The sequence below is a fragment of the Salvia hispanica genome, chromosome 6 (assembly GCF_029641045.1).
Source record: "Salvia hispanica isolate PSC_SH4W2 chromosome 6, Shi_PSC_v1, whole genome shotgun sequence".
Lineage (NCBI taxonomy): Eukaryota > Viridiplantae > Streptophyta > Magnoliopsida > Lamiales > Lamiaceae > Salvia > Salvia hispanica.
The window spans coordinates 1905548-1930557 of record NC_142697.1 but is presented as its reverse complement, the minus strand read 5'-3'; the positions used below and the strand labels follow the sequence as shown (position 1 = coordinate 1930557).

The 25010-nt window shown below is 38.6% G+C and overlaps 4 protein-coding genes and 1 pseudogene across 6 annotated transcripts; 3 read left to right on the top strand and 2 right to left on the bottom strand.

Moving 5' to 3' along the window:
* The first annotated feature begins 2382 nt into the window (after nucleotides 1-2382).
* LOC125205796 (NADP-dependent malic enzyme-like) lies at nucleotides 2383-7700 on the top strand. The gene is made up of 20 exons (XM_048104925.2): nucleotides 2383-2550; nucleotides 2716-3008; nucleotides 3522-3642; nucleotides 3753-3827; nucleotides 3975-4126; nucleotides 4212-4317; nucleotides 4912-4977; nucleotides 5079-5174; nucleotides 5271-5342; nucleotides 5437-5520; nucleotides 5595-5693; nucleotides 5893-5940; nucleotides 6067-6120; nucleotides 6200-6298; nucleotides 6412-6501; nucleotides 6580-6657; nucleotides 6746-6820; nucleotides 6902-6992; nucleotides 7122-7250; nucleotides 7353-7700. The coding sequence occupies exons 1-20, from the start codon at nucleotides 2521-2523 to the stop codon at nucleotides 7445-7447; spliced, it is 1953 nt and encodes a 650-aa protein (XP_047960882.2). The 5' UTR covers nucleotides 2383-2520; the 3' UTR covers nucleotides 7448-7700.
* A 2248-nt stretch (nucleotides 7701-9948) lies between these two features.
* LOC125205912 (protein PAF1 homolog) lies at nucleotides 9949-14549 on the top strand. Its single transcript, XM_048105115.2, has 13 exons — nucleotides 9949-11238; nucleotides 11796-11864; nucleotides 12015-12122; nucleotides 12205-12388; nucleotides 12471-12544; nucleotides 12628-12747; nucleotides 12909-13014; nucleotides 13128-13214; nucleotides 13304-13372; nucleotides 13458-13529; nucleotides 13605-13748; nucleotides 13820-14205; nucleotides 14294-14549. The coding sequence occupies exons 1-12, from the start codon at nucleotides 10409-10411 to the stop codon at nucleotides 13964-13966; spliced, it is 2010 nt and encodes a 669-aa protein (XP_047961072.1). The 5' UTR covers nucleotides 9949-10408; the 3' UTR covers nucleotides 13967-14205; nucleotides 14294-14549.
* Nucleotides 14069-17470, bottom strand: LOC125205201 (uncharacterized; annotated as a pseudogene). The gene is made up of 13 exons (XR_016132792.1): nucleotides 17144-17470; nucleotides 16221-17028; nucleotides 16038-16138; nucleotides 15823-15938; nucleotides 15581-15662; nucleotides 15408-15499; nucleotides 15236-15334; nucleotides 15053-15151; nucleotides 14910-14972; nucleotides 14783-14816; nucleotides 14652-14698; nucleotides 14533-14591; nucleotides 14069-14421 (listed from the first exon to the last, which is right to left on the bottom strand). The product of XR_016132792.1 is annotated as an uncharacterized LOC125205201 (transcript).
* A 131-nt stretch (nucleotides 17471-17601) lies between these two features.
* On the bottom strand, nucleotides 17602-20810 carry LOC125208230 (hexokinase-1-like). The gene is made up of 9 exons (XM_048107811.2): nucleotides 20429-20810; nucleotides 19676-19826; nucleotides 19413-19595; nucleotides 19268-19342; nucleotides 19000-19155; nucleotides 18835-18933; nucleotides 18640-18770; nucleotides 18294-18375; nucleotides 17602-18172 (listed from the first exon to the last, which is right to left on the bottom strand). Exons 1-9 carry the CDS (start codon nucleotides 20698-20700, stop codon nucleotides 17840-17842), a joined length of 1482 nt encoding a protein of 493 aa, XP_047963768.1. The 5' UTR covers nucleotides 20701-20810; the 3' UTR covers nucleotides 17602-17839.
* Nucleotides 20811-22352: 1542 nt separating this feature from the next.
* Nucleotides 22353-24740, top strand: LOC125205200 (protein CHUP1, chloroplastic-like). 2 transcript variants are annotated; one of them, XM_048104024.2, is made up of 5 exons: nucleotides 22353-22449; nucleotides 22563-22769; nucleotides 22850-22908; nucleotides 22975-23439; nucleotides 24010-24740. In XM_048104024.2, the coding sequence occupies exons 2-5, from the start codon at nucleotides 22649-22651 to the stop codon at nucleotides 24637-24639; spliced, it is 1275 nt and encodes a 424-aa protein (XP_047959981.1). In that variant the 5' UTR covers nucleotides 22353-22449; nucleotides 22563-22648; the 3' UTR covers nucleotides 24640-24740. The 2 variants fall into 2 exon arrangements, with proteins under 2 accessions (XP_047959981.1, XP_088916077.1); XM_089059951.1 differs by having other exon boundaries at nucleotides 22850-23439.
* Nucleotides 24741-25010: the final 270 nt, after the last annotated feature.

The window sequence follows — 25010 nt, the reverse complement described above, 5'->3', positions numbered from 1 at the left end:
ATTTAAAATAATTTATCTATATTTGTTGTACTAGTTGTTATAAAGCACATTAATGTTTTTATTATGTTATATAAATGGATACAATCATACTCCAAATGTTTATTTAATCGTAAGAAGTAACTAGCTGAAAAAATAAGATGTAATGAATATAAAAGTAAAAGGTTCTAACACAAAAACAAAATTAATAAGAAAAAAAAAGAGAGAGAAAAGAATAATTATGTCTAATTTTTGATATATTATAATTATACTCCAGTTTATAGGATAGTATCATAATTGAAAGTAAATTAGATACATAAATAACTTCATGATAATAACTTTAGGATTTTCGGATATGTTGATGGCCGCTTCATTGCCACAAAATAACTTGCACGATTTCTGTAACACCAGTCCTACTTCAGTCATTAACTTCTTTAGCCATATATAAGACCTCAGTTATTCTACTCTTGATTCCTCAGAACTTGACTTCAGCATTTGATATAGCTAACACCCTTTATTTCTTGCTTCGCCAAGTCACAAGATTACCTCCTACAAAGGTGAATTATCTTCGTTTTCAATAGGAAACTCTATATTTCTTCATCACGTCAGTGAACCTTCCAAACAATGCTATGTGAGATTGTTTAAGCCATAAAGTGTCTTCTTAAGTTTGCACACTTCTCCACCATTGAAATCTCCAGTGAAACTTGGTGGTGCTTCCATGTAGATTAGTTTTGTCAGCTCCCTGTGTAGGTAGGGATTGGTAACAACAAATTGATATAACGGTCATACTTATTTGCAGCAATGGAGAACAGTATCCGAATAGTACTCATCTTGGCTATTGTGGAGAATATCTCTGCATAGTCGACCTCGTAGGTATGAGTACACTGGTCTGACTTCTTCTGGTCGCAAACATATCTCCTAGGTATTGTCTTTGATCAGGGCTCTCGTCTCCACCAACATTGTCTATCTCCAATGCTTGATATTCATTGCATCTTTTGCTTTTTAAGGATACCCTTCTTCCTCGTATAGGCTGTTGCAAATACCCTAGCCGTTTCAGATAGGTTAGCCTTAACAAGATTTGCTATTGAATACCTGCTCTTCTTTGCCACCTTTTCTCGGCTATATCTCTTTGGGGTAGGGTACTCTTTAGAGGGAGAATATAATACCCAATATCTCCATCAATTGTGGCATTCTCATCAACATCTGGTGTGTGTTTGTTAGGAGAAACAATGATATTATTTGAGCTAGATTCAAGTGGTTGGCGGTTGAGGATGCTCCACAATGATGTGACATGCTCGGTGACAACGCTAGTTTGCTTTGTTAGTTCCACGCTCAAGTTGCTCGACAGTGGCATAAACCAACTTATGGGTCCAGTTTGGCTACTCTCCCCATGAGCCAGCATTGCGACGCTGCCTAATTGAGCTATCTCATCCACGTAGTAGAAGCGTTGACACTCAGTTATACCCAATAATCCTTCTCGTATTGATATCTTATAATACATAGAAATTTGGATGCATCAGAAGAGTACAATTTAACTTCTTTGTGAAATGGCTAATGTATGAGACATTTTAGGCACATAAAGGCAATTTGAGAGTTTTAGGGTCGGTGAAATTTCAGTAGTCCCACTTCCATTTACTGATGTTGAGATTTAGACATTTTAACGCATTCTCGAATAAGTGGGCGAAATGAAAATCGGATTACTATCACGTGGGTAGACGATATAAGAGATAAGATCCATCATTAATGTGAGCCACCATCAAACTTTCACTCAGGAGATAAAGAGATTCATTATTGACTTGGACTCGCCTGTGATACCTTTGTTAAATATTAATCTATATTCTTCAATTGAATGACATGTCTGTATAGACCAAATGACTATTAGTCTAGTACACTGTACATATAGTCAAAATTTACCCTACATATAAATTTAGGAAAGATTCACCAATATCAATTATGGGATTTCTTCCTTCCAATCACTATCTCTTTGTAACAAATACAATCATTTTGAAAATAAATTTCCCTTAGATATTATTCGTAATTATTTTATTTCTTGTAAGTTAATAAAAGAAAACAGTTATTAATATTTGAAGAAGAATAAACAATATTAATATAGAAGTAATGAAGAAAGATTAAAGAAAGATAAATAAAGAAGGGATAAAGAGTAAGAAATCGAAACTCACATTGAATGTATCGAATGAATTATGTACTCCATCTATTAAATAATGTATGTTAGTGAAAATATAAATCTTTCCAATAATATTATTGAAGTTAAAAACGTGTGTAATAAAAATATGGAATTGAAATATGCAAGTGATAAACTTTGAAGACATGTCCAATATTCCAATTAATCAAGAATTATTGATAATCCAATTTCGTGGAAATGGAGAAACAGTTGATGGCGTAATCATAGATTTTACAGAGAGAGGGAGACGGAGATCGCGAGCCAAGCAATCGCTTTAAAAGGAAACTATCCTCACTTCCCCACTCTCTCTTTCTCTCTCCTCTCATTTTCTCCTTCCCTGTTGCCTCAATTCTTCCGCCACCATGTTTTCCTTGAATGGCACCACTTTTCTGGTAATTACGCCCCCAATTCATCTCCTTCAAGCAATTTTCTCATTATTCATCCAGATTTTATTCAATTTGTACTTCGATGACAATTTATCGTATAATTAGAGATATGAAGTTAAAACATTCTGCAAATCGGAAATTTACAATTGATGAAAATGGCAATTATTGCAGAATAATACTCTGACAGGGGTGTCGAAGAGCTTGGCGCAGAGGAAGGTATCAGCTCCAAGTGTGGTGGTAGCTTCTGTGAGCTCAAATGGCAACGCTGCAGACCGAAACGTCAGCGTTTTGATGGAGAATACTCTCAAGGAGATGAGAGAGAATGCTCCCTCCCCTTCACAGTCGCAGGTGACGGAGATTCAACCAGCAGCATCTACTGTCGGCGGCGGGGTGGAAGATGTGTACGGAGAGGATACCGCCACCGAGGATCAGTACATCACCCCTTGGACTGTCACTGTGGCTAGGTCATCCATCAATCTATACCAATTTCCTTTTCCTTATTTTGTGTGTGTGTGTTTTTGAGATTTAGTGGTTGTCGATGATTTCTATGTTATGCTTTTGCTATAAATTGTGTATATCTTTTTAACTTGGTAAAGATCTTGCAGTCTTTTCTGGGAAATATTATTTTTAAAGTGGGCCTTGTGAAATGATATTTCTATTCTGGGATAAAAGATTGTTTTCTTCTTTTCCTGTTTTTATTGCATTATTAGCTTGATCTTGGTTCGTAGCTATTTTGTTGAATGTGTTATGATTTGGTAATCCTTTATTTCTTTAATGAATATGAGCATTAAAGTGTTTGTTAATGCGCATAATATGAGAATTGATAATGTGTTTGAGATGGCAGTGTTGTTCACTGGCTAATTAATCCTTAGTGTTTCCTATGAATACGATGACTGTGGGACTATTGCATTCGGCCTTCCAATGATTCAAGTTTCTTTGTCTGTGTGTTTCCCTAATCACGGTTCTTTGCTCCACAGTGGATATCCATTGCTGCGTGATCCACACTACAACAAAGGCCTCGCCTTTACTCTAAAAGAAAGGGATGCCCACTTTTTACGTGGCCTTCTCCCGCCAGTGGTTGTAAGCCAAGAGCTCCAGGTTAGGACTTCTCGAATTTCAAGTGTTTTTTGGTAAACATCCTCATGAGTTGTAGTCATCCATGAAATCTGATAAGTATTTGTCTGTTTTCTCTCTCTTTGTTTGAGAAGGTTAAGAAAATGATGGCCAACATGCGTCAATACCAAGTGCCTTTGCAGAGATACATGGCTATGATGGATCTTCAGGTAATTACGCAATTATCAGATACACATTAACTCTGGTGTTTCTTAACTCTCTGGTTTTGAAAATATTGGAACTGCTTTTGTTTATGCATCAAGAAAACCATCCATGCATTGTTGTGCTCATGTTTAATCTTTGTTGTGTTTATTCAGGAGAGAAATGAAAGACTGTTTTACAAGCTTCTCATTGAAAACGTTGAGGAACTGCTTCCTGTAGTCTACACTCCGACTGTCGGCGAAGCGTGTCAAAAGTATGGGAGCATTTTCAGGCAGCCCCAGGGCCTCTTCATCAGTCTGAAAGAAAAGTACATTCTGTCCTACCAATACAAATTGCTGCTTGGAGGTTTCTGTTGTGAACTTTTAAACTGATGAGTTGTTGCGGTTTTACAGGGGAAGAATTCTGGAGGTATTGAGAAACTGGCCTGAGAAGAAGATCCAAGTTATTGTGGTGACAGATGGTGAGCGGATTTTGGGTCTTGGGGATCTTGGCTGCCAGGTAACTCAATCTTTTCTTCTTCTTAAAAATTCTGATGGGGTTGCACTGTATATGAATACAGTAATGATGTGTTTGATAAGTCAAATAGCATGGTCTAATATTCAAACATTCTTAGTATTAGTTGCCTAGTTGGGAAGTTTGTGAAAGATTCCTAGGAAAAGTTTCATTACTGCCCAATTCTTTCGTGTTGAGTAGACCTTGTTGTTGTAAGAATTCTTAATTCATGAGTTGTAGGGAGGGATTTATGTCATCACAGACAGAGACTAAAGCAAGTATTGGATTCAAAGCGGGTGTCGGGAAACCAATGAGGGACGGTCATAATAAAGTTTACAAGTCATTTTCAAATGTACTTGATGTCTTAAGGCACTGTGTTTCCTTTGTCTAAGTCGCTTCTTTTTTTGTCCAAGTTGCTTTCTTTTTGTTGAACAAATTGGATCCATGAATCTAAGAAATGGTGAGAATTCTTGATCTCTCTCGATATCTCTTGCAATTCAAAAATCCAGGATTGGAATTGATAAGCTACTGGCTTCTTTGTGACTGTGTTCCTTGCCCGTACTATTTGTTTTTAATCTTGAAATCGTTTAATGTCACCAGGGAATGGGGATACCCGTTGGGAAGCTTTCATTGTATTCAGCTCTTGGTGGCATTCGTCCTTCTGCTGTAAGTATCTGGCTACTTTGGATTCTTATAGCAATGGTCTTTTTATACAACTTGTGCTTAGTGAATAATCCGTTATTGAGGGTCTGCTCTTTTTCTTACAGTGTTTGCCTGTGACCATTGATGTGGGAACGAACAATGAACAGTTGTTGAATGATGAATTTTATATCGGACTCAGGAGAAGGCGGGCAACTGGACAGGTTAACAATCTATACACGTTTCCACCTTCTTGGAGTAAAATCTTGAAGCAACCATTACTTTTATAAAAACTTAATGAAATTTGTCTTCATGAGCAGGAGTATGCTGAGCTCTTAGATGAGTTTATGAATGCAGTGAAGCAGAATTACGGAGAAAAAGTTCTAATCCAGGTTTGGTCTCACTTATACTAGTAAAAGGCGTGTTAACCAATTTGTTCGATAGTTCTGATTCTTAACGATGTCTTTCCTTCTGTCGCTTACACAGTTTGAAGATTTTGCAAACCACAATGCTTTTGATCTCCTTGCCAAATATGGAACTACCCATCTCGTGTTCAATGACGATATTCAGGTATGTTGTCTTTGTATTCCTTCTGTCATCTCCAATCACTATTAATTTTTCATTATTTCTTTTTTATGTATCAGGGTACAGCATCTGTGGTCCTTGCTGGTTTGATAACAGCACTCAATTTAGTCGGGGGTACCTTGTCTGATCATAGATTCTTGTTCCTTGGAGCTGGAGAGGTGTGTTTTTGTTATAAATCTCAATATCTTTTCCTCTGATTGATCGAATTGTTAGAATAAGTAGACACCTCAACACTAATAATCTTTGATTAGGATATTAGCAAAATTCCTAAGATTTATACCACACTAGGATCACCTGGTTTTCCTCCTTGCTCAATAAATCTTCGTTCTGGTTTGACTTTGGTTTTTCTACTTGCAGGCTGGCACTGGTATTGCAGAGCTCATAGCACTTGAAATATCAAAGCAGGTACTGTAATTGACAAGAATTTGCATCTTTAGGATAATTTGTCGTACATTTATCTTCTTCTCTGATCTTAAATCCAGAATGATTGTTGTTGGAATTTATTTATACACATCCCCTTCTCATATGTAGACGAATGTCCCTGTGGAAGAGGCTCGTAAGAAGATCTTTCTGGTCGACTCAAAGGTATTGTAGTTCTTAATAGTTCATCTTGGCACTTCCATTTCTTTTTCCATCTGCAATAAAATCCCCAATTCCTTTTCAGGGTTTGATTGTTAAATCTCGTGTTGAGTCGCTTCAACATTTTAAGAGGCCATGGGCGCATGAACATGAACCTGTCAGAACTTTGTTAGATGCTGTGAAGGTATGATCTATCTTTTTATCGATTTATGCACAGATACGTATATATGCATTTGTATCGACATGATCATGTGCATCCTCAACTGTGGAATCATCTTATATGTCACATTGTGATAGGTCATCAAGCCAACAATATTAATAGGATCATCAGGAGCAGGGAGAACCTTCACAAAAGAAGTGGTCGAAGCAATGTCCGCTTTAAATGAGGTACACAATCTTATCTAGATCCCGATTTCATAAAGTCCACTCACTCGCCTTATAAAATTGCTCTTTATCTGTTTCCAGAAACCCGTCATTCTCGCTTTGTCAAACCCAACCTCACAGTCTGAGTGTACGGCTGAGGAAGCTTATACATGGAGCGAGGTGATGAGCCACCTTTCATCTTTAATATAAATTCTTCCATCTCGTGAAAGCTATTTTACTTATTTCTCCCTGTCAACTCCTCATCCAGGGTCGAGCTATTTTCGCTAGTGGGAGCCCGTTTAGCCCGGTCGAATATAATGGCAAATTTTATGCATCTGGCCAGGTTCAGTCTAAATATCCTTCAACAGAGTTTTATCCATTACTAAACTTTCCACACTACTCTTAGCTTTAATTTCTTCTGCAGGCAAACAATGCGTACATCTTTCCCGGATTTGGTCTCGGTTTGATAATCTCTGGCGCCATCCGTGTTCACGATGATATGCTTCTCGCAGCTTGTAAGTTCCTAACAATTATGATCCTAATTTAGACATTCCACATGATGAAACACAAAGAAATTTGCAAATCGAACTTCACTTTGGGTGTGTTTGGTATAACGGAATTGGATTTGTGTTTCGTCCAAACAGCGGAAGCACTAGCAGAACAGGTTAGCCAAGAGAACTTAGATAAAGGGCTCATATATCCACCATTTTCCAACATCAGGAAGATTTCAGCCCGAATCGCAGCCAGAGTAGCAGCGAAAGCCTATGAACTCGGTAAATATCTTTATTCTTAAGCCAAACGCATCCATGAGTAGCATTTGCGCGTAGCTAAGAAAAAGTAACACGGTCTTTGCTGTTGCTATCTTTACCGTGCAGGTTTGGCAACTCGTTTGCCACAGCCAGAGCCGGAGAACCTTGAAAAATATGCCGAAAGCTGTATGTACAGCCCCAACTACCGCAACTACCGTTAAGCCAGCGGCAAGATATGCTAAGCCATTGCCATTTAAATCTATTTTATCTTTCATTTTGTGCTTCGTTTTCTTTTCTGAACACAAACGCGATGAATTCTGTGAGTGACTTATATAATGTAGGATTATAGATGTAGCTTGCTGAAATTTATGTTAGTCAACATGAAATGGGTGAAACTGTGGTTTTGGTTGCATTGTATTGTAGTAGTACTACCTTTTTAAAGCTAATGAATATATTCAGAGAATATAACTAGTACTTTATGGACACAAATTACACAAATGTATTGTACACGATTCTATATCGATCTTGGCAATCTATTATTCACGTAAATACAGAACTTTCAAATTTTCTAATTTGAGTAAATGGAAAAAAAAACAAATTCATGAAATTTGGTCACATTCTGGTCTATCATGCTAACTTTGAAAAATTACCAATCACTAATTTGGACATTTTCTTAATTGTCTCATATAATGGGGAAATTATTGTACGCTTTCAGCTAGGGACGTCAGTGTAGCCCGAAACCAGTGAGTTGGCCCGAATAGTCCGCCAAATTTATAGGGTTAGGGCTGAAAATTTCTAGCCCGATAAAATTTAAACCTGATTAACCCGAACCCGTTAGGGCCAGACCCAACAACCCGATGGGCTGGCCCGAAAACCCGATAAAATTTTACTCTCTCCGTCCGCTATTAGAAGTCCCATTTATAGGCGGCACGGGTTTTAAGAAATGTTATGAAAGTGGATGGAAAAAAGTTAGTGGAATAGGAGTCCCCACTTGCATATATTAGTTTTAAATGAAATGTAAGTGGAATATGTTAGTAGAAGGTGAGACCCTATTACTCCCTCCGTCTTACTTTAGAAGTCCCGGTTGAGTTCGGCACGGGTATTAAGAAATATAAAGGAAAGTTGGTGAAAAAAGATAGTGGAATGCGGGTCCTACTTTTATATATTAATTTTATAATAAAATGTGAGTGGGAAAAGGTGAGTGGAATGTGGGGCCTATTACCAATAATGGAATATTCCAACCGGGACTCCTAAAGTGGGAAACCTAAAAGTAGTAAACCGGGACTCCTAAAGTGGGACGGAGGGAGTACCATTTATGGTAAAAGTGAACCAAGACTCTTATTCGCGGACGGACTAAAATGGAAAAACTGGAGTCCTATTCACAGACGGAGGGAGTATTATTCTATTTTTTTTACTCCTAATTCGGCACTTCATTGATTAATTTTATAATATAGATAGCTGAAAATATAATTTTTAATTTTATATTAAATATATAAATTATATATTAAATTTTTATTAATATAATGATTGATAAATAAATTAAAAACTTCAAATTCACTAAAATATATTTAATTTCTAAAGAATGCATTAAAATTTCATGAAATATCTCAAATATTAGTATTTGTACATGTTTATGATTGAGTTTAAGTATATATCTCAAATTTATTAAAATTAAATATTTTACATTTTATGAATATAACTAATTTTCATCATTATTTATTGGATTGATCGCATGTTAATCTTTTCGGTAGTAGCCTGAAACCCGAGCTTTTAGGGTTAGGGTTGAACTTTTATAACCCGAAAGAAATCACAACCCGATTAGCCCACACCCGATTGACCTGCAACCCAACCAAGGTCGGTCCGAAACCCGATGGGCCGACCCGATTGACGTCCCTACTTTCAGCAAATAAAAAATATCATACGAACAAAACATTCGACTATTTAAACGACGTCATTAATACATTTAGTCAAGTATGTCTTTAATTTTTACATATATGCGAATTATGTGGATAAATTCAGAAACGTGGCATGATCAATTTTTTTTGCTTTGAGACAATCGAGTAAATAGTCAAAGCTATGATATAATTGGCCGTGTTTTAAAGTTGTGGGATAGACTAGAATTTGACCAAACTTCATGGATTTTTTTTTTAGCCATTTACCCTTCTAATTTTTATTAGGCAACTTCTATTTTTAAATTTAAATATATGAACTATAAGATTTTTTTATTTTCTCCCAATAAACAATTTCAATCAAGATAATTTTTTTTTTTGAATTGCTCTAATTTTGCATTTTCTAAATTGTACTCCTAATGTTTAGTTTTTAGGCAATAAATAATTTTTTTACTATATTGAGCTATATTTAATGGTTTGAAAAATGAATAAATTTTATGAAATACTATAATGAATTGAAATATTTTCTATTTTTGTCTTAATTACATTTGGTTAGGATGATAAATATTTTCATTATTATGTAATTAATTACGCTTAATCTTTGTGATTTGAAAGAATCTGCATATATTATTTTTATTTAAAAATTATGTGATTTAATTTTTGATGAGTGTCCTTCAAAAACATAGATACAAGTAATAGTACTAGTTCTTGAAATTAATGATAAATTGCAAAAAGTAAAACGTCAATATGAATTAGACTAAATAAATTTGCAATTTATTCGAAACTATTCATAATATATAAATAAACCTGAGCACCTCCAATTCCAAAGATTTTATTTTACGCTTTGCAGCCTACACACAGTGATGCATGATTTTTCTCAGACTTTCAGCTCCTTAATTCACTTGATGTAGATGCTAGGGTTCTTCAATTTCAATTGGGGTTTTGGATTTGAGTCAGCTATTCCCCCTTTCCAGAGGCTGGATCACTTTCCCATACCACCCAATTCGATCCATTTTACGACATCTCGAACGCTTAACTTTTCATTCCGACTTCGTGAAGTCGAGAATTTGCTGCTAGGGTTATACCTACACTTCTCCCAGATTGGGAAGTTCAATTAGGGTTCATATCGCGGCAGGAGTTTTTTTTTTTGCTTAAATAAATAAATTAAGAGAAGATGTTTCAATACGCTGGATTCTAGCTTCCCTTTTCGAGATTTAAGGTTTTTGTTTTGAGAGGAATCGCCTTTTTTGGGGGTTAATTTGGTGTTTCCCGATTGCTTTTCGGAATCCAGCCATGGCGTCGTACAGGCCGTTCCATCCACCGCCGCACTCATCGTTTGCTCCGCCACCGCCGTCGAATCCGAACTCCCTGCCACCTCCACCACCAGCGGCGCCGCGCGGTGGAAGTCAGTATTCGCAGAATTGGGGGACCTACAGCGGCGGCGATGGCTCGAATTACAATTACCAGCTTCCAGGCTATGGATCATCGTCATCACAGCAGCATTTTAACCCTCCAGCCCCTCAACAGCAGCCGTATCAATTTCCGCCTCCTCCACCTCCACCTCCACCGGAGTTATCTTCTTACCCGCCTCCACCTCCACCTCCACCGCCACAATCTGCCCCAGCAGCCGCAATGTACTACCCGTCATCTCAGTATTCACAGTTTAATCAGCCACCACCTCCACCGGCTCGTCCTTCGTCTCCTCCTCCTCCACCTCCTCCTTTGCAGCCGTCATCGCCTCCACCATTACCTTCTTCCGCGCCTCTTTCCACGGGTGCAAGCAGGGAGAGTAGGCAACCCAATCCGGCCGCATCATCTAGGAAGGAGCATAAGCCACCACTGAGTAATAAACGACCGGGTGGGCGGATTGAGACTGAGGAGGAGAGAAGGGTAAGAAAGAAGAGGGAGTTTGAAAAGCACAAGCAAGAGGAGAAACACAAGCAACATCTCCGAGAGTCACAGAATAAAGTGCTGCAGAAGACCCAAATGCTGGCCTCCGGGGCCAAGGGCCATGGCTTGATTAGTGGATCTCATATGGGTGACAGAAAGAGCACTCCATTGTTAGGTGGTGATAGAATCGAAAACCGGCTGAAGAAGCCAACAACCTTCCTCTGCAAGTTGAAGTGAGTATATCTGAGCTCTTCATTTGAGTTTGTTGCTCTATAATGATAGTTCAACCTAGAGGAAGTTGTTAATGCTGTGAAGTTTAGTGTGGAATAAGAACTCGGCAAGAATGGTGCAGCATTGCTATTTGCTACTTTACTTTCAGTAACCAAGTGGTAGCATTGTGTGTTATTTGGCATGAATTGATTGTAGGCAGCAGGGAATAATTTTTTTCCTGATCAGCAGATTGTCGCAGTTTTTGTGGTTGGAATGATAACAAGGTGCTGCAGTCCACACCTTGGTTGTCACCACTTTCATATGCCTAAGAATGCAAATTCTTCTGCAGCTGTTGTTAACATTATTAGTTTCTTTATTTGTTGTTACTTTATACAGCAAACACTGGGGTGAACAAAGTTGTCTATGCATTCTCTTGTATTGTGCAATTGTTTCATTCATACTAGTTCGTAACAACTGAAAAGCCTTGGGCATGTAAAGAATGTGCATAAGAGTTTTCCCTTTTTCTCTTAGTCATCGTCATTAGATAAAATATGCACTAGCAATTTTGTGTTTTTTGTAGGTTCCGGAATGAACTACCTGATCCGTCTGCAAAGATGAAGCTTTTGTCATTAAAAAGGGACCCCGATAGGTATGGAACTTATCTCATGTTATAATTCAAGCACTTTCCTTCTCAGTCATGGTTAGCGGCTTATCACTGGTCACAAAATTGCAAGATTGATTAGTGGTGCATTTCTGATGCTATGATCTATTTCAAGTCTGATACATATGGTCTTTGCAGATACTGTAAATATCAAATCACATCGTTGGAGAAGAACTGGAAACCTCAGCTACATGTTGAACCTGATCTTGGAATACCTCTGGACCTTCTTGACCTGAGTGTATACAAGTAAACTTCTCTGGTCCTTCTTTCTTTCATGTACCTTAAATTGAGCTGCTCTTCTGATTCATTCCATCACTCTGTTGTTCAGTCCTCCAAAGGGTGAAAGGATACCCCTCAAGCCTGAGGATGAGGAGTTGTTACGTGATGATGAACCTATAACCCCGAGTAAGACTGATGGCATTAAAAAGAAAGAAAGGCCTACAGACAAAGGTGTCTCTTGGCTTGTTAAAACTCAGTACATATCACCTCTCAGTATGGAGTCCACTAAGCAGGTATCAGTTAGTTATTTGCTCACTACGAATTACTGCAGAATCTACTGGAAAAGTAACCAGAAATTTTTGATATTACGTGTAGTCTTTGACTGAAAAACAAGCAAAGGAATTGCGAGAATATCGAGGTCGGAGCCTCTTGGAGAACCTCAACAGTAGGTTAGTTTTTGGTTCGTGCAAGAAGAATTGTGATTGAACTATTCACATCAAATAACCTGTTGATTCCTATTTCTTTTCTTCAGGGATAGGAAAATTCAGGATATTGTGGCGACGTTTGAGGCATGCAAGACCAAGCCTGTTCATACAGTTAATCGACATCTACAGCCGAGAAGGATCCTCCCACTTTTACCTGATTTTAACAGGTATGCTATATTGTTGTGTCTTCATATACTTCACAATTTTAGCTATTTGCTGTTGTGTGTTTTGAGAGGAGTAATCTGGTATAAGTATAATTATTACTGCTGCAATAGTTTTGCTAGACCAGAAGATTACATTTTTAATTTCCTCATTTTTTTTTATTCAGGTATGAGGACCACTTCGTGGTTGCTACTTTTGATAGTGCTCCAACCGTGGATTCAGAAATCTACAGAAAATTGACTGCAGCTGATCGTGACGAGTACGAACAGAAAGTAAGTACACATTGATTAACTGTCAATGGGATTATGAGATTAATATTTTAGATAGTGCTGGAGTATGTAATATATATAACCTTCATGGTGTAACGAGTCATCTGGCTTTGAAGGCAATCATGAGAAGTTATGCGTCAACAAGCACGGACTCAGAAAGACCCAATGGATTCTTAGCATACATGGTGCCATCAGTAGACGAGGTATACTTTCCTCAAAATTTGAGGTTTGAATTTGTGCGTATCCATTAATATTCGAATTACTTAATCATCTTTCTTGGTTATGGTGACAGATAGAGAAGGACATATACGATGAAACTGAAGATGTCTCATATTCATGGGTCCGCGAGTATCACTGCGATGTACGTTTCCAAGATGTTTTTTTCTTTCAATTTTTTTTTGTTACTATAACTGCTTCTCTTATTAACTCCTTTGACCACTTGACAGGTTCGAGGTGATGATGTGGATGATCCAACAACCTACCTTGTGTCGTTTGGTGATACAGAAGCCAGATACCTGGTCTGTCCCTTTTTCAAGTTTACCTTTCAAGTTCCTTATTCCGTCAGCATGTTTGACTGATTCTTCTTGATGCAGCCCCTTCCAAACAAGCTAATCTTAAGGAAAAAGCGTGCCAGAGAGGGAAAATCAACCGAGGATGTGGAGCAATTTCCGGTGCCTAGGTCAGTAACAGTAAGGAGGCGAACCAACTTATCTATTAAAGACTTGACAGAGGAAGAGGTATGTAAAAAAACTCGTTACTCCCCCCTTGTTCGTCTATACAGTGCAGGTTCTCACTCCATGTTAATCAGGATTATGTACCGTTGAACGGTAATCTAAACTCGAGAAGTGGAAGGGGTGCCAGCATGGATATGGGACCCGGTCGCTTGCGTAGGATGAGTAGTCAGGACATGGAACCTGATGATTACAGCGGCGCTGAGGATGATTTATCTGAATAGTTGCTCTCTTCTCTCTCTTCCCCTTCCTTTCGGAAACCGCATTAATTTTTTTCCTTTCACCCCCTCCGGTAAATCAAACTACAGTGCTATTTAGATATCAAAGGAAGGAAAGCTGCATCACTTGCACAATGTTATCCTTTGATCAAACTTAATTGCAAACAAATACCTATAACATGCAATCAAGAGTGGTTGACATGATTTCTTACAACATGAGGAAAGCAGAATCTAACAGATTCCATGTAAGTATTTTTATTTCTTAAGTTGAGTATTCCTATGCTTCAGATATATTTACTTCTTCAGGGGGTTGAGATTCTAGCTTTGCCGCAGCTTGCAGCACCCGGCTTTGGACCTCCGACGAGGAGGGCGATGTAGGGAGTCCGTTCCGGTTCGTCTCCAGCTTCCCAGCAGCCCATGAAATCGCCTGACCTCCAAGTGCAACTGGTGCTAGCAGAGACCTAAGGTAGTAGTAAAATTTTCAACAGTACAGAAACCAAAATCTGTGTCTGAATAGTGGATATATGTTGCAACTGTATCTGTAGAATGCTTTTATTTGTTTAAATGGGAACCTTATATCTTGCTGGAAGTCTTTTGTACCTTGATACAACGCTATTCGTCTGAGTAGAGCCTGTTTGATCATGTATACGGTTATGATGCCAGATTTGGACAAAATGATGATCTCTCGTACCTGTCCGAGACTGATAACACCAATGAACTGTAGCGTCATTTCCCACTCTGCAAAAAGAGATTATAAGCATTGTTCCATAGAAACACAAACAAATGGTGATTCAATATGTAGAGATAGTTGCAGCAAGGAACTGCAGCGTCATGAATAAGCTGCTGCAGCAATGCCCTATATATGAAGATTTTGGTGTTAGTAAGTCTTTCTAGCCAAGAAATAAACAAAAATAGATAATTTCATACAATTAGTAGGGAAAATCCTTACCACTCCAAAAGCAACAAGTTTAAATGGGGTAGGTTTGATTTCCTCAAGGATAGCTTCAGCTTCCTGTGTATGTCAACAAAATTCAACCCTACCATAAAGAGAGCTATAGAACAAACAAGTGTGCTCAATGTAGAATTCGAGACCTCGTTGAGTATCGTAAGTGCTGTCTCCGGTTTGAGCTCTTTAACGCGACACCCTTGTTTCGAGCATGATGCGAAACCTCCTAGGACTTGGTATGCTCTCTGTTCTTGCACAAAAATTCACCATAAATACAAACTGTTCACATCAAATTTCAGTGTATTTATGCTGGTTTTTTTTCCTCTTGCCTTTGTTCCAAGCTTCCTCAGTGATCTTGCAACACTCTTGGAACGAGATCCATCAGCATCCATTACCAAAACCTTGGACCTGTCGTATAAAATATCAAACTGATTTCAGGAATCATTATAGAATACTTGAAAGTCTTGTTTATCAAGACTCATCTTGAGAATGTGACCATACTTGAACAACTTTGAGGTCGCTAATAACGACAGCAAGAAACGAGTCCTCCAAATCTCTTCCACCCTTCAGCAGCTACTGATGGAGCTCTCCACCTGAAGATTCATATGCCGTACAGAAATTGACATCTTTGAAACATTCTTTTCACATATCCTGAAAATCAAGTATTAGAGTACAAACCTCGGGTGGCCCTACGCTTGCATATAGGAACCGAGCACTCCTTCGAAGATCAGGAATACCGTCTTTATCTCTGAGATTCTTCACATCCAGAAATAGACCGCAAAGAACAGGTCATAATAAACAAGAATACGAAGTAAACTGAAACAACTGGACTACTTTTCTGCAACGGTAAACATTGACTATATCGAATAAGCAAATTTCTACCAAAGCAAATGCAAGAGAAATTACAGTCTATTGCCTCGGGCCGAATGTCAATAAGCACTGCGCTGTCCTTCCCTCATAAGAGCTCCACAGCTGATTTGGGAGATAAAATCTCCAGCATATCCACTATATTTCAAAACTCTATACGAACCCCTGCAAAAATCTGATGACAAATTTAATTTACATTTAAAAAGAGAGATAATTTTGAGCCTAGAGAAACAAGTGAACAAAGAGAAAACAAGAAATTTATACCACAGAAATGCTGAAGCCCCAAATACAAGAACAACTGGTGTGAGTGGATCGTTTGGATCCAAGCCGACTCTTTCCTCAAATCCCTCCAATGCGAAGTAGACCTTTACGTGTGAACATGTTAATAAGATAAAAGAAAACATTTCAAAAAAAGTTTTTTATTTTCAGAATGTTGTCGAATTTCACCTGCTGAAATGCAGAACCGATAGGACTCACTACTTCAGCAACGCGTCCTTCAGTTGATCTGAGAACATCTTGATAATCTTGAGGGAGAAATCCCTTCGCAAATTCATAACCATATCCAGCATTCTTCGTTAGCAAATCCTCTACTACAACTGTTCGCCTCAAGACATCGACTGCAGCAGATGCTGCTGCACCTGATCCATCCTTCAATCCACTCGACGCACCACTCAGCTTGTTACCAGCTCATTCTCCAGTTTGATCAAGAAACGTGTTAATATCGTTGATGACACTATCAACCGCCTCACTAGCACTTGTTAGGCAGCATTCAACGAAGAGGTGATGGTTTCTATTGAATCATTCAAAACATCCTCTCCTCCCTCAACAATATCCGCAAGCTGTGTGTTTTGGACAGACAACGGGTTCACATCAACGAGCAAAGAATCAGACACCACAGCAGGATCAATTGCCGCACCACTAACAGATACAGGAAGGCCAGGATCAACATAGCTAGGTTGGATATCAGTGCTACCAACGGCCTTACTGATAAAGTCTGTTAGCTGAGCCTCACTCGAGCTATCTACAAACACCAAATTAGGCCCTAAACCGCGCATGTCATCACTCTGGTACAATGACTGAGTTATGGTGTCTATAGGGCTAAACTGATAATCTTTCACAACATAATCCGAGTATAAACACGTAGCACCTCTTCGCCTGGAGAAATTCGAAATGTCTTGACTGATTTATTCACATTTGTGCAATCAAATGCCTTGGGGTACGAGGAAAAACATTTCAAACCTCCATAAGCAGGAATCTGCAGAACTATGTGTAACACTTGATCAGTTTCATACTAAACTAAAATAAAAAAACAATTCAGTATCAAATGAAATAGAAAGCAACAATAAAATCAATTAAATCAATTTGTTTACCTGTCCATGGCAGGAGCAGCTGGTGGTAGCTGAAGAAACAGGCAACATTGCCAATCAAACACCTCAATCAATAAAAAAAAAACTTATTATTTTGCTAAACCCTCATTTTTAGGGCAATAATCCCCCAACAAACACTGAAAGATGTGAACTTTGATTGAAACTAAGCTAAAGTAGAACAACCCATCCACAGTTTACAAGATTCTTAAAATGTGCTATGACAGAAATAGGACAACATTGTTTCTGGATTTCAATTTTTGTCTCTAAAATATGTTTGATTCCAATATTTAAGGAATTATCCAATGAAGTGAAGTGTAATTAAAACATGAGAGGTGGGAAAAATGCATGGACACTCTTTTCTCTCTTGTGGGGACAATTTTTAGATTTAGATTTGGACTTAAATTTCTTGTTTTAGTTTAAAGAAATGAATATTTGCCAATAACCTTTTTTTGACAGGAAAATTTAAATCAAAGTAAAATTTGCAATATTTAGAATTGGATATTAGTCATGCCAATTCCTGTAATTTGCCTTGATTTCTAAACGAAATGCTTTATTTCTCCTATTTCTGCCAAAAAATGAAAAACCCTTCAAGTCCACTGTATCATCATCTGTATGTCTAAAAGAGAACTAAGATTTCTCTCCCTTTTTAAAAATAATGCAAGCAAAGAAAATAAATAAATTCGAGAGGGCAGCGGCAATTCAAAACTTCTCTTCGAGATAAAGTGAATGGGAGGCAGCGATGAGGGCTGCGCCGATGCCCGACCCGTCAACGTAGTGCTCGAACACGACCCTTGTTCCAGTTGTGTCCCCGAGCAGATCGAACACCGTGCTCTCCAAGCACTTCCTGTACTCCGTGTAGTGCTCGTACAACCCGCCATCCATGGCTATTATAGTCTTCTCCTTGTTAACGTCCTTCCCCAACTTCTTCAGCACCCCCAAGATCCCCGCGGCTGCAAGGCGGGCCCCACGCGACGATATTATGTTGATGAGCTCCACCACAACCCGCCTCTTCTTCACCGAGGTATGAGATATCTGACAAACAAACAACGATAGAGACAAAGATACATCGTCTCATCATATATAGCCACGCTTGAGATCAAACAACAACACAAGGCGCTCCAAACGAGCAACGAAATAAACGAACAAACACTACCTCCAGTATACTCTTCAGTTTGTCATCAACCACCTTCAGATCAGGCGATGTATCGTGATGCATAGCCGACAATTCAGGTGTCCTGCGTTTATATACGCTCCAAAATCAAGCCTATACATCAACGGCTTCTTCTTTTTTTTCGTTTCTTTCATACATTGTACATATTCGTCGTTGATTATTTTCTATGTTCGCAATTTGAAACGCATAAATCACGTCATATAGTTCTCACGTAACCACAGATTGAAGTGACGAGCCGTGTGATAAATAAACTATGGTAGTAAGATTGGATCAAATCATCATGTTAAAAGTTGAAGTGATAATAAACCTCATTACTTCATAGAAATACCTCAAAATGAATGGACTTTTGAGTTTGGCCGGAACTTCATCGCCAAAAAAGCATGCTTCCTCAGCCAACCTAAGCAAAACGCGGCGTAAAATTTCTCCCAAGTACATCCCAGAAATTAGCTTCTCGAATATCTGCATTCGCAAAAGTTTTTAATGAGTTAAGCAGTCGAATAACGGAATAAGACATTACTCATACCTGTTCACCCGGATTCAGGCTTTCAACATCCATTGCGCTGTCATACTCAGTCAGTGGGAGATGCGACGATCTGAAGTTGCCCCACTCCATGTTTATCGCCTGTGTCGTGTAAGATTTGAGCCTTGATTCACATTAATAGTTTCGAGCTTAAAAGAGAAAACTAACCATTTCTCCAGATTTAGGCAAAGGACCGTGCCATTTAGGGATGGCTTGAGCACGTTCGACATATGCAGCATTCGATCCAGTGCCCAATATTACAGCAACAGAGACATCTGGATCAGAATGTCTCCCTCCTGCTAATGTCCCGATCGTATCATTAATCTGGCACGATAATCACAAACATAAATCAACGCCCTTTCTGTTCAAGTACATTTATATGTTTAACCTGGCATGATCATCAAATATGAACACAAAACTAAATAAACAAACGCACCAATGCAGCCACCCGCATATCAACGCCCTTTCTCTTCAGGGCTTTCGTTATTTCAACTACCACATCTTGGCCAACCTGCAACGGGCGATGTAAATGACTAACAAGCAATTTAACAAATAAAAATGTGCTTTAGATGAAGCAGTACCGTGTCATCAATAGAGAATCCTTTCGTCCACCTAATTAGAGTTCCAGAATTTATCGAGTTCTGCATCACCGGGAACGAGAAAGTGAAACCTAACTCCCTCTCCTTCCCAGCAGGCTGTTCATAAATTCGTTCTTCGTCAGCCACAAATGAAGCAAGCTTCTCCGCGATAAAGTCAAAAAGTGCCTGAAAATAACAGGTTTGGTTCGTTCAATAATGTCGTTAAAACTGGCAAACTACATGAACAGTAAGTAATAATTCCTGACGTCCGAGCTCCCACTCATCAGCGCTGGGGGGATTGATGCCTCGGCAAATTCCTGATGGACAACGCCACGCTCCCTGCCTCCTAGCTCAACGCGCAATACACGGAAGTTTGTCCCACCAAGATCTAGTGCATAAAAGATTCCTTCCTCATCACTGCCACACAAACCAAATGAATATAAACCAACAAACTCAAACAAGAATGTCCAATCATCCATCTGCAATTCCATGGCACAACAACTACTTATGCAAACATCTTTTGTTAAAGAATCATGCGCGAAAACCTCGGTGTCACGATCGGACCAAACAAGCTACAAATGGCTAGTGTATGAACATTTCATGAATCTACACAACAGAGGGCACATCAAGAATCATAATCCCTCCCACTTTCCTTTTTCGATCATCCCATAAAAATATCTCATTTCCATTCACCGAAAATTCTCTCAAACTCATTATCCATATACATTAATTTATTTACTAACGTATCCCATTAGAACACACCATTAAATACTAAGTAATAACAATGTGGGTCCCACCATCTATTGTCTCTCTTATTTTACCAATTAGTATGTATTAATTCTCGTGCCGTCAGGATCAACCGCCATGCAAACAAACAAGGACATGAGGAAAAACAGATCTTGCAAACTCTCTCAATCCATATCAAGAATCATCTAATTATGAAGAAACTTACAAATTCACACACACATATTGACATATATACAAAGAGGGAGAGAGAGAGGTTATATATATATATATACCCAGTGGGGAGATTATCGACATAGCTGATGAGCATCTTGAGCTTGCTGCCGCCCTCAGAAGCCAAACCAGCATGCATTTCAACAGTAAGGGCGTCTGCAATCTGCTTCAATCTGGCGTCGGGGGTCCCACATTTCTCCTCGAATTCCTTCACCAACGCCCTCGCACACGCCCACCTCCCAGAGTTCTTCATCCGCTGACGCACCACCAGCGCCGCACCGGCCACCACCGCTGCGGCCCCGATCACCGCCACCCCGACAGCTACCTTCCCCATTTTCGATCTCACTCGACTCAAGGAACGAAGGAATTAAAGAAAAGAAGTTGGGAAAATAGAGAAATTGAAGGAGAAAGGATGTTTATTTGTGGTGGTTTGTTTGTTGAGTTGAGTTAGTTTTTTCAGACTAAAATGTCAAGGTGGAAAATCCGACATTGAAGCTGTCTCCTCTACTTTGGAGATCTTCGCGGTCTTTTTTTCTTCAATTTTCCCTCATTTTGTGTCATTTAATGCAAAGGCTTTTGGAAATTCATCTATACTTTAATATGTATTTGAGCATAAAAATAGAACGTACACACATTTATTGTCCCAGTCGAATTGATTTATATTAACACATTTTTAAAATAAAAAATACCATTTTCTATATTATTCTTTTTGCCATTTTACACTTTCTCCCCATGTAATAGTAGTAAGTACTAAAAAATAATCCATTCGTCCGCAATAAAAATTTTGTTTTTCCATTTTGGTATGTTCACCGGTAAGAATCTTAAATCACATTTACTATAAATTATAGTAGGTTCCATATTTCATTAACTCATTTTTAAAATTAATATTTCCTCTTATCATAATCTAAGTGACGCATTTTTTCTTTTAGGATATTTTATTCTAAGTGATACATTTCATAAAGTAGAAAGTGTGACATATACTTTGGGATAGGGTAAGTATATACTTGAAAGGCTTCATGTTGTTGGCTAGGTTGAGTTTTATGGTGACTTTTATAATATTTGTCTCGCTTGCTGTGGATAGCACAATCCGGATTTCGAGGCTCACTCGGACAAAATAAGCCTATTAATTAGTGCGCATGAGTTTTTCTGTACGCCTCAACAACTCTCTCACGAAAAGTCTTCACCTTCTAGTTGTTGTCGATAATCAGATCTTGCAAAGTGTTAATACACACTTCAAAGATATGGTGTATAATAAACATGTGTGTCCTGCTCCGTTATTGGAAACTTGGGAAATCAATGACTGCATACGAATGTCAATGTCAAGGATACCATCGATTTCAGCATGTACTCACCTAGGGGTGTTGACGAGTAGGGCGTCGAGGATCCGACAGAATCTGGAGTACCTGTTGGAAATAAAGAAGCGTACCATTCGCGCCATTGGTTTTTATCGTTGGCTATGATGCAAGAAAGAGAGATATCGAGGGAGAAAATTGAGATAAAAATAGATGTTTGGCATGCAAAAATATTAAATTGGAAAAGATGGAGTATATATAAATGAGCATTGTTGATTTTATTTTTTTTTAAAGGTAAAAATCCGTTGAGTAATAAATATATTGGTGTTTATAGGTATTTTTAAAATTATATTATTTGAGATTTATATAATTAAATTTTAATTGCTAAATTAAGATTCTGAACCGATCAAATTTATAATTTTAAGTTTGGAACTAATCCCTTATAGATATATAGTTAATCAAATTTCATGGCTAATTTAAGTTTTCAAAGAATTACACCAAATAAAAGAAAGACGAATAAATATACAAACGAAAGTGGTCAAAAGTTTATTAGATGAAGACAATGTTGTGCTATCTGAAGTCCGAACCAATCAAAACTTAAAATTAAATAGAAAATTCATCCTGAAGAGAACCAATGAAAAAGAATATTAACCAAAATACTCATCAAAAAGAGAAAACAACAACATAATATCAACCAAGACACCATAACCCATAATTCCGACAACCTTCCTCTCTCTCTTCTCCCCCTCTTTCTAGATATATTGATCACAATTTGTCAGAGGGGGGAATTAGTAAGTCTCTCATTTGTGTCTAAAATTTTTAAATTCCTGAATAATAATAATAATAATAAAAAAGAATCATTAGTATTTTTTGATATGGGTTTCTGTCTCTTTCTCTATCTCAGATGAGAGAGGTGGACACGATGGAGAAGAGGGTAAATCATGTAGATTGATACTCCGTATATGATTTGTTTTGTTTGTTTGATCGAAAATGAAAATCAAAGGATCAAAGGAGGTGGCCACAAATATGAATTTTGGGTTGACCGTGGCCTTGTCCCTCGGTGGGGCCCTTTTCACCTATCTCAAAATTAAAAACATCAAACTTCCTCCAGGTAAAAAAAACTAGTTAGACATTATATTGTAAATTTGTAATTAATACTAATTACATTTTTTATTCTTGCATGACTAATAGGTGATTTTAGAAATGTCGATTCAAGAGATGAAAATGGAGAGATCAAGAACGATGATCAGGTTAATTTCGTTATGATTTTGTTTTCGTTTCGATTTTACTATGATTTCGAGGCTTGTTCCATGCAGAGCGACGTCGTTTCATCGAGCAGTTTAGAGATCAGCAATCGAGTCAAAATGCTCGAGGAGAAGGAGAGGAAGCTTGAGCTCCGGCTCTTCGAATTCTACGGTATCAAGGAGCAAGAAACTGCGGTGATCGTGCTCCAAAACCGCCTTCGTTTGAACACCATGGAGGCGAAGCTCAAGATCGAGTCATTGATGTTGGACAATAAGCGGCTTGAAGCTCAGGCCGCGGATCATGCGAATGCCACAGCCGAGCTCCAGGCCGCCAATGCCAAGATCAAGATGCTGAGAAAGAAGCTCAAGTCGGAGGGCCAGAAGAATGTGGAGATGAAGATGCAACTCGAGGAGGCGTGCGAGTTGAGGTTGGAGTTGGAGGAGATGAAGAAGTGCAATGAGGTATTCAAGTTGGAGAACATTGAGCTCGCACAGAAGCTCGAGTACGTGCAGATGCTCGCAGTTGACAACGAAGAGGTGCGTAAATTACAGGACATATTGCTGGAAAAGTCATCAAATTTAGTCAATCCTGGTCAACTTACAAAAATAATCGATTACTATACCATAACTTTGATATCTTTCTCAATTGTCTCATGGCGAAAAATTCTAACGTGCTATGTGTATGACTTTGTGTACATGTCACTGACTAATTATGTAGTCGAACGTTTTATCAACATATTCTATTTGCACATTATACGTGCTTCTTTCCCGAATATGAGATTATAGACCAATTGCGAAAATTGTTAAGATCATGATATAAAGACTGTTTTTTTAAGATGCGGAATTGAACAGAAGTTGACTAAACGTAGGTTTTTATTTTCAGTAATTTGCGCTGGAGTTTACTAACTTATACGTACTTTCTTCATGATTCTAAGACTACAGAGTACAGACCAATTGTGAAAATTGTTAAAATCGTGATATAAAGCCTATTTTTGTATGATGCAGAATTGACCAGAACTTGACTAAACGTTTTTTCAGTAATTTGCGCGGGAGTTTACTAACTTATATTCTCACGTCCACAACCAATAGTCATGTTCGAATGTGCAGATGGCGGAGCTGAAAGAAGAGAGCCACCGTCTACAGCAAGAGAACAAAGATTTGAAAGACGAGATGCAACGGCTGAACGCGACCGACTTAGAAGAGCTCGTGTTCCTACGATGGATCAACACGTGCATCCGCAAGAACTACGAGCCGGTCTCGGGAAAGAACCTCAGCCCCAAGTCCGAGAAAAAGGTGAAGAAGCTCCTCCTCGAATACGCAAACAAACAAGGCAAGAGCATCGACTCCAACTACCTAGAATCCGACCAATGGTCGTCGTCGCAATCTCAAGCCTCGTGCATGACCGAGGAGCGCGAAGATCTGCACTTGGATCTCCCGCCCTCGTCCGCCAAGCCAAAACTCTTCGGGAAGCTGCGAAGGCTACTCCTCGGGAAAAGTTCTAGCCGGCAGAGTCCAACCCAATCCGGGGAGAGTCTCCCCGGTCGGTTGTCATGCGAATACCCGGCGGGATCACCGAGGGTGGTCGAGGCCGGGGGCCACGACATCAACGAGATCTTGTCAAGGAGCAGCTCACGCAGGTCCTTCGAAATCTCAAGGTCATACTCGCGAGGCGGCGCCGCCACCGCCGCCGCCACTTCTAAATATTCGTTTAGGAGTTTGTATGAATCTATTGCTTGATTTTGTCGATAGGGATTTTCATTTTTGATTAGTGAGAGCTGTTCTCCAAATTGGAAATTTTGACATTTCTTTTTTTTTTTTTTAATTAAACATGCGTCCTCTTCTACTTCAATTTTTGTAACACAAGTTACTTTTTATTACATAGAAATCCATTATAGTACTATCATAAAGATAGATTTAATTTTGGAAGCTCAATAAGATATAGAGTTCAAACTTTAAACAAGAAAACGTAAAAGTAGATTAATATGCTTCAAATAAATTTTACTAGTAACTAGTAAGTGTGCACGAACCTGATAGCAGCCAGTAATTATGGACATAAAAAGGTTAATAACGATTTGCTGACACACCAATTCATATCTGAGATAATTCCA

Excerpts from the sequence above, each read along its gene's own strand:
- LOC125205796 (XM_048104925.2), top strand. The coding sequence starts at position 2,521 with ATGTTTTCCTTGAATGGCACCACTTTTCTG. Across the intron at positions 5,175-5,270 it reads GAAGGCGGGCAACTGGACAG|GAGTATGCTGAGCTCTTAGA; the intron begins GTTAACAATCTA and ends CTTCATGAGCAG. Across the intron at positions 6,502-6,579 it reads CAATGTCCGCTTTAAATGAG|AAACCCGTCATTCTCGCTTT; the intron begins GTACACAATCTT and ends ATCTGTTTCCAG.
- LOC125205912 (XM_048105115.2), top strand. The coding sequence starts at position 10,409 with ATGGCGTCGTACAGGCCGTTCCATCCACCGCCGCACTCATCGTTTGCT. Across the intron at positions 11,239-11,795 it reads ACCTTCCTCTGCAAGTTGAA|GTTCCGGAATGAACTACCTG; the intron begins GTGAGTATATCT and ends TGTTTTTTGTAG. Across the intron at positions 13,215-13,303 it reads TGGTGCCATCAGTAGACGAG|ATAGAGAAGGACATATACGA; the intron begins GTATACTTTCCT and ends TTATGGTGACAG.
- LOC125208230 (XM_048107811.2), bottom strand. The coding sequence starts at position 20,700 with ATGGGGAAGGTAGCTGTCGGGGTGGCGGTGATCGGGGCCGCAGCGGTG. Across the intron at positions 18,934-18,999 it reads TGCCTAAATCTGGAGAAATG|GCGATAAACATGGAGTGGGG; the intron begins GTTAGTTTTCTC and ends TACACGACACAG. Across the intron at positions 18,376-18,639 it reads AAAAGTCCATTCATTTTGAG|GACACCTGAATTGTCGGCTA; the intron begins GTATTTCTATGA and ends ATATAAACGCAG.
- LOC125205200 (XM_089059951.1), top strand. The coding sequence starts at position 22,649 with ATGAAAATCAAAGGATCAAAGGAGGTGGCCACAAATATGAATTTTGGG. Across the intron at positions 22,770-22,849 it reads AAACATCAAACTTCCTCCAG|GTGATTTTAGAAATGTCGAT; the intron begins GTAAAAAAAACT and ends CATGACTAATAG. Across the intron at positions 23,440-24,009 it reads TCGCAGTTGACAACGAAGAG|ATGGCGGAGCTGAAAGAAGA; the intron begins GTGCGTAAATTA and ends TCGAATGTGCAG.